The 8,277-nt window shown below is 42.1% G+C and overlaps 1 protein-coding gene across 1 annotated transcript; it reads right to left on the minus strand.

Moving 5' to 3' along the window:
- On the minus strand, positions 1-5,591 carry LOC139204971 (fibulin-7-like). The gene is made up of 8 exons (XM_070835023.1): positions 5,523-5,591; positions 3,202-3,361; positions 2,922-3,092; positions 2,177-2,302; positions 1,337-1,522; positions 1,104-1,241; positions 503-638; positions 1-364 (listed from the first exon to the last, which is right to left on the minus strand). The coding sequence occupies exons 1-8, from the start codon at positions 5,589-5,591 to the stop codon at positions 1-3; spliced, it is 1,350 nt and encodes a 449-aa protein (XP_070691124.1).
- Between the last annotated feature and the right edge of the window lie 2,686 nt (positions 5,592-8,277).

An 8,277-nucleotide genomic window follows, 5' to 3' on the forward strand; every position in this document is an offset into this window, starting at 1 on the left:
CTAGAACTCATACTGGGAGACAAACATGGTGACTTTAGTGATGTACCTCCCCAGCTGGACTCGTCTCTCCAGCTCACTCATCTCCACCTCTGCCTCCAGCGTGGCAGGGCCTTGTACGGGGCTCACCAGCATCAGCTGACCTGTGAGACGGTCTGAACGCTGGACTGTGAAGTGGCGCCGAGCTTGCTTTCCCCCCAGCAGGGAGAAGCGAAGCGTGTCACCCATTGGGCGTAATGCTGAGACCCTGAACATGACACGAGGGGCTGACAAGTTGGATACGACAGCCAGGTAATGGTAGGAGAAGGAGTTTGGGGCTTGGGAACACGCCTTGTTGTCCACAGGACAGGGGTTACGCTCACATCGCCTGAAAAAAGAAGTGAAACCTGAGGAAGCTGTAGCTGAAACAGTTAATCCAAGAGTAAGAAATGGTGGAATCTATTGAATCAAATTCAATCTTATATTGAACCTGAATGTGAAAAAAATGGTTAAGGATGATGCTCACATGGGCGATGTCTTGACATATGTAGCATTAGGGACTTTGGGGCAGTCCACACGGACACACTGGAAACCACCATATGTGTTAATGCAAATCTGGTCCTTTGTGCAGTTGTTTTGTCTGGTGGCACACTCATCAATGTCTGAGAGGAAACACCAACACAGTGAGACATTTATCTAAACAGCAAAGTTAGTTTGGATATCAATCATACTGTATGAGACTTTCATTCTCAGTTTTTGTGAATTTTGTGAACTGGAGCCATTTTTAAGATATTTGCAGTTGAATCTACTATAGTTTTTTTTTTTTTAATCTATGGACTCCCAGTGTCCCTGTGGTTCTGGTCCTTAACATAAATAGCCTTTATGCTGTAAGTATCCTAAGCAACACAATATATACCAAGTATGTAGTACATCAAATGGGACACCAGGCCAGAAGTAAGAATATTGTACTGTGGTGTGGACGTGTTGTTTTTTTTCAGCAACATTTGGTATTTTAGAAACTATCTTCTTGAATATTTATCTTACTATTAAGGACAGGGTTTTGAGACAAAAATGAAAGATAATGGAAAAGCAAAACATTAAAAAGAGAGAAAAAAAAGTGAGGGCACCTTTACAGCTGCGTCCGTCACGGGTCACATTGTATCCAACAGGGCAGGAACAGCGGTAGCCTCCAGGGGTGTTAACACAAGCATGTAAACACAGTCTCCCAGCCTGGCCATTATGGAACAGCTCACATTCATCTATATCTGAAGTGAACAACGCACACACACACAGGTAACATCCTAGTTGGAAACATAAATGTTTGCATCTGTTTCTGTTACAGGGCAGGTATTAGTCATACCAGTGCAGGTGCCACTGTCCCTTCCAGAAATGGTGTATCCTGGCTCACAGGTGCAGTGGGTGGTCCCCTGCATTACAGTGCAGCGTGATGGACGAACAAAGGGCCCAGTGGTGGCAGCCGGTAAGGTAGCAGCAGCGGCAGTGGCAGGGGAGGTGGCGGCAGAGGTGTTTGTCATGGTGACAAAAACTGAATGAGGAAGACAGGAAGGAGAAAAAGTAAGCAGTTGTAAACTGAGTTTTCATTCCCTGCTGTAACATTTTCAATACAATAGCTCTGTATCTTCCCTGAGGCTCAGCAAATTTCATATAGATATGTTTTTAAGGCACATAAACAGAACGATAAAACTCCTAAATATTGATATCCACTGTCCTATCTGGTGTCCTATAGTAACAAATTGCACGTTAGCATGGAAATATTAAATCAACAGAGAAAAAGAAAACAAACTGGGCTCCAGAAATTCAAAGTCTCTGTTTGTGCATTAAACTACCTACGTCAAGGAGGAGACCACTGCCACTCAACCATCATCGACTTCAGGTTGAAATTAAATAAAACTCCACTTTGTGGTGTGTTGCTCTGGATTGTATTGGCAAGCTAAACCACTGGCCAGTGTAATCTCATTTGGCAGACTGGGAGGATTTAGATGCTCCCTATACAAAAGATGCTCTGCACTAAAGCATTCCTTCAATACTTATTTCTTATGTAGATCGCATACTAATCTATCAAAACATTTGGTGCAACCCAAACTCCTGGCATTTGAAGTTTTTCTTTTTATCTAAATCTAAGATTGTAAAGTAAAGCTACATCCCTTACATGTGTGTGTGGTCTGAGTATTATACTTACATGTTGGCACGGGGCTCTGACAGGTAGCTCCGGACCAGCCTTTGGCACAAACACAAGAAAACTGGTTCACTTCATCCACACATGTTCCACCATTGAGGCACGGAGAGGATGTGCACTCATTGATGTCTGAGGGAAAAAGACAGAAAGGAAGATTACAGAAGAAAACTTCATTGCTGCTTTTGAACCGTCTAAGGACACACGCAACCAAATATCTTTGATGCTTTAAGATAAAAGAATGTGACATCATGGCATATTTATGCTGGAGAAGGAGTAAGGAAAAAATGGAGCAGATGAGTTAATGTTAGGTGCAGCCAAAGTGGAGGAGAAGCCATGTCCTGATCAAACAGCCTTTGAGTTGTTATCTTAAAGTCAGCGAGCTGTCAGAGGGTATAGAGATTGGAATATCGCATGTCACAGCATTCAATAAGCTCGCTGGATAATGACCAATGTACACAAAGAGGAAATCTGATCATGGATCACATATGAAATGTATCTCTACATAGAAGAAATGTTGGTGACATGCATCATGCACAAAAAGAGGAATGGCAATAGAAAGCAGGAGAGGGGAAGCTCACAAAGAGGACGATGACAGGGTTGTAAAAGTGATCAGTGGGTTAGATAACGTTGGTGGTCAGAGTGAAGAAGAGGAGTGATACTAGTAGGGGGACGATGAGGAGGAGGAAGTGCAGAAAGTGACCATCAGAGTGAGGCCAGGTAGCAGAAGATCAGTGTGCTGGTGCTGCACCTCGGCAGCTAGTCTGCTGGCCGCTCCAGGTCAGGCTCTCCTGACAAACCCTGCTCTCTGATCCCACCAGTTCATAACCGGGGTCACACAGAAAGTGAACCTCGTGGCCCACACTGTGTGACTTGCCAAGTTTCCTGCCATTGAGGGGCGCGTCCAGTTTTGTGCAGGTGCCTGTTGGAAAAGCAGATGTTGATAAAAAAAAAAAAAAAGAAGCAGAATGGCAGATATTTCACCATCTAACATTTGAGTAAACCAGTCTGTCTGAGGGGTTTTTGCTTACTGTTGATGGCTCTTGTGGTCTGTTTCCCTGCACTGCTCTGCAACAGGTTTATTTTCTTCTTCAGATTGCGCAGACTCTGCAAGTACGAGGCTTCATGGGCTGAGAGAAGCTTCTGGACCTGCTTTAGAGAGCCCTGTATTTCCTGTCTGCTGGGACAGTCCTGCAACACAACAGAGAGGAGCACTAACGTCATTAAGTGCTGATTAATATTTCACAACAAACTTGTTCAAAGCTGATGAGCTATGATTTGTGATAATGATTTTAATATGAGAAGATTATGATTTTTGATAACACTGCATTCTGCAAAGCCTTAGGAGCATTTCAGAGTGTATGGCACTATACATAATGTTACTATTTGACTCTTGGAAGTTACAGAAACACTCTCATTTTGTGTTTATCATTTTGTTTCAATGTGTTTTCTGAAAGGAAGAATGCTGTTTTTCTGACTTTATGAATACAGCAAAGCTGCTCCTCTGGCTCAGGTAACTTAAAAATAAATATTTGTCAACATGAAAAAGAGGCCGCACGGCCACAAGCCACTGATGTCATTGATGAATTAGCCAAAACAATAATTTTGCATTCACTCCGACATTTCCATTCATTCACAAGACTTAAAACAACAATGATTTTTACAACCAAAAGATTTAATAGCGTCTGAGCCTGAAAATGTACTTATCTACAAAATGTTACCTCATACTCAATCATCACGTTGCACTCATACAATTGAAATTTCAGTTCCCAGCTACCGGATGACCTCAAATAAATTACACCTGGCTGTTTTTTTCTGTGTGCATATTGTTGAATTTTTTGGGAGGAATAAACACCCTGAAAGGCCTGCAGATACCCAAGGTTACACTACAAAAGTTTCTTTGATTTTTTTATATACAGCTCAACTGTGCAAGTAGATGGTTTAATTCAAAGAACAGTATGAAATAAACTCTGTAACCACAAACAGAGCCAGCTCCACTGCATGTAAACAAATGAAAGTCTGCTGAAGGAGTTCACTTGAAGACCTGTGCAGCACAGAAGCTGGGCTGTTATATGAGGGTGTAAATGCAGTAGGATCAGAGTATGTTTGACCACTGTAAGTATTTGTAAGGGGGAACCACCTCCTCTCAAAGCTAGCTACTGTAACATAGTCATAAACAGGCGAACGCTCCCTGAAAGTAACCACTTTACTATTCCTGAGATGCGGTTTTTAGGTGTGACCGTGCGTGGAGGTTTAAAATCTTCATCACATAAAGTTATATAACAGCCATGTGTATGTTTAGGAGAGGGGATGAACTCAGCAAATGCTATTTAGCTTACATTATGGGCAATCACTTGCTCTTTATAATGTGGTGGATTTAGGGCTTCGGGTCGGTCAGCCGGGTATGAACGCCCTCAGCATAAACATCACCTCCTATTGGCCGAAGGGGCAAGGGAGTGGCGCTGACTAGTTTTCTATCCATGTCCTCTCCTTCATTCAACAGCGTCATTCTACGCCCTCTGCCCTGTCCTCTCATGCATGTTTTCAAACAACCAATTAGTGTTTTCGTCCAGCCAGAGTTATGTAAGAAGAGTCAATATTTGTTGAAAACACCTTTCTGATTTGGACAGAACTGGGGTTTGGAGAAACTTCAGTTGGCCGGGGGGGTGGGGGTGGGGGCATGGGGGGGTTGTCAAAGGCCTCTTTCTGCTTGTGCTAAGCAACATTTCACATGGCCACATGTTATGCAGTGCTGGAGCTCTTGAGTACAAGAGTAATAATACTGTACAGGACTGGTAAATCTCACCAGATTTCTTACTCAATGTGTCACAACACTGAAACAATGAAATGCAACTTTGAGCTCGCACATACATGCATACACACGACCTAAACCCTCCCACTCACATTCTAATGGACATTTTACAAACGCACACAGGCCATCTCTCAGTCAAACTATCAAATACACGAGAAAGGAACAGAAACGCATGCAGAGGCTCTAAGAGAGTCACACACAGACTGGTGCAGCTTTTGGGGAAAGTCTAGCAGGATTGCAGTGAAGCACAGCAGAGACATATTGATTGTATTTATTCAGTGAAGTCTCTGGGGTCTTGTTCGTGAAGCTTGCATGCAAAGTAAAGGTGACTCATAGTTTGCTCTGTCAAAAACGTTCCATGTGATGTCAAGCAAGGACATTCAAAGTAGTGTGTGCTTTTATTAATCAATTCAACAGATAGAATAGATATATCTTCACGAGCATGTGTTAATCTGAGCATCATCTGATATAACTGGAATGATAAGCTGGTGAAGTCACCCATTAGTTCATTAGAACATTAGAGACACCGCTCTCACTCACCTGTCCAAAAGTAGGATGGAGCGAGCAGAAGCACAATAAGGTGATGACAATCGCCGTAGACCCAAACATGTTTCACTGATCCCGGTCCAGTCAACGACCAATCCTCAGATGTGTTAGAAGTTTGCAGGCAGTGTGAACTTTGACTGTGTGCAGGGACTCCAGGTGAGGGAATGACCACAGTTGGAAAAAGCTGCAGCAGCAAACCGCTGCGGAATGCTGGGTTTACTCTTCAGGAGCCAATCAGGGAACGAGACCTTAAGAAAAATGTGACCACATTATTATCCCTTTACTTAATTTGGTGTGCACTTCCTCTCTGCTCAAAGCAGCTTAGTTTTTTTCTTGTTTATTGAGAAGTGGAAGAAAACGGAACTTTTCCGGAAAGGTTGTTCTAGATCATGCACGAGAAGCGTTATTAAAGAATGAAATTATAATAATTGTGAAGCATTTTGACCACTTTGTGTGCTTACACAAAAGGGTACAGCCACAAAACTTCACCTGCTGGCATGAGTTTGTAACGTTTAAAATATACATTTGAACCTTTTTTATTAGTACACATCCGCTCATCTGACTCATCTGACTGTGATCTGTCAGCTCAAGTGAAATCAGAATGCAGCCTTTGCTACCAGTGATGGACACAATGCTGTTTGCCAGAGAAGCTACAGAGAGGCTGAACCCTCGACAGGAATATAACAAGACGGATGAAGCTGACATATAGTAAATATTATTATTTAGGATTGCTGCAGGCTGACAGCATTGGTGATATACAGCTGTATAAGACTTTTTCTAACCATGTGCCATACCATTTCTTTAGGCAGAGACGCTTTTGTGAAGACGACTATGAGGCAGCCAGGTTGCATCTGTGACGGCTGACGAGGTAAATATGGCTCTTAAATTACTTTACAACCTTCACTCTACAAGATGTCTGAATCATCTTCTTTTCTACTGCCGGTTATGGAGGAAGTAAAATTACACTGATTCTACAGACAAGCTGTCTTTGCTGACAATTTGATTACTTAAATGGTAAAGATGTGACAGTACAACTGAACTATGCTGCTGTAGAGAGAACACACATAGCGCAGATGGACTTTTGTCCTCAGTGAGTGCAGCCAACACCACTCAAGTTCAAAGAGTAATGAGAAGGCTCAGATTCTTGAGTGCTGCTTTGAGATGAAGCAAGAACGATCTTACAGCGGTTGCTTTGGTTGGAGGATGTACCTGAGGAATATTCTTAGTGGGTGGCTGAGTCTGACTGAGCCCAGAACAAACCGTGTTTACTGCTGTCGCTTGGCTCAGCAGGGTCAGACAGTTCCTTCCTGATGTAGCAGAATCATATAAGAAAGATAAGAAATAACTGGGCAGCCCGGGGACTGAATCCTCAGTGCGAAATACATTCAGCCCACAGGGGGAGTGAAATGAGTGGGAGTCTACAATATCGCCAGACACTGCATCATCCCACAATGTGTGAATCATGACTCATGCCTTGCACGGTGGCTCCAGAAAAAAACATGTCACCGTGTCTAAAACAGACACCCAGACAGTCTCATCCTGTACCTTTCCACACTCACATCTATCTGGACGCTCGGTAATGCTTCATGATAGCGTCTGAGAAAAATATCATCAACACATTTTGCTTAAAAATAGAATATTAGCACCAGCACCAAAGCCCCATCTGTAGTGATTCATCAGAATGACGGACATCAGTCTCTCAAAACAAACTTGCTCTAGTTTAACAATGATGAACAGTCATGCTCAGCCAACCAAGAGTAAACCTCTGTTTGTCATTCAGATCGGGAAATGATGATAGAGGCGATGAAGCAATATGCTTTTGTCCTCAATGACGGTGGTGCTAGTTACACACTGACAGTGGTGGAAAGTATGAATATTTAGCTCTAAATGGACTCAATCACTATACTTAAGTACAGTTTTGAGACACTTTACTTAAGACACTTTAGTATTTAGTATATAGAGTATTTCCCGTTTATATATTCTTTCTTTCTTATTCTAATTCAAAGTATTTTGGAGAAAAATACTTGTACTTTTTACTCCACTACACTTATTTCAACAGTCAAAACTTGACTAATTACAACATTAAAAACTGCTTATGTGTTTATGTATCGGTGATAATAAACCAGTAATATAACATTCATAAAAATCTTTAAAAGGGAACACATTTACTTTTAGTTATACATTAAATTTGAACTTTGAGAATTATAGAAACTTTTACATAAGTAAATGATTTAAATACTTCCACCATCTGCTATGATGTCTGCGCTATAAAGTGAACAAATAAATAAAGAAATATATGAAAGTTTGAATCTATTTCCAAGGGTCTGGTATTCCCAGACAAAACTGAATGAAGGTTAATATAGCCCGGTGCAATAAGGATGTTTCAGATCTCTTGTTCTGGTAACAGCAACAAATATTTTGTGCTCTTCCCTTGAAAGATCTTAACATGATTTTCTATAATACCTTCCATGTGGGTGGTTGTTGTTTCTCTTGCATGTTTGCACCCACCTGCGCTGGAAAAACGCGGTTTGGCACTGACTGTTTTCCAAAATAAAGGAATTAGAGGAGTGGCATGATTGTTTAATAAAATAGATTAACCACACTGCGTCCTTGAACAGAGACATGTGCTCGGGTGAGAGCTGTGGAAGAGAAAAGAGGGAGGAGAAGAGCATGGGAGGGGGGGGGGGGGGGGGGGATAACTGAGAGCAAGTGGCCACTGTTGTCGCAGACACCTCAGGAGTCCACGATG

This window comes from Pempheris klunzingeri, chromosome 1 (assembly GCF_042242105.1).
Source record: "Pempheris klunzingeri isolate RE-2024b chromosome 1, fPemKlu1.hap1, whole genome shotgun sequence".
NCBI lineage: Eukaryota > Metazoa > Chordata > Actinopteri > Acropomatiformes > Pempheridae > Pempheris > Pempheris klunzingeri.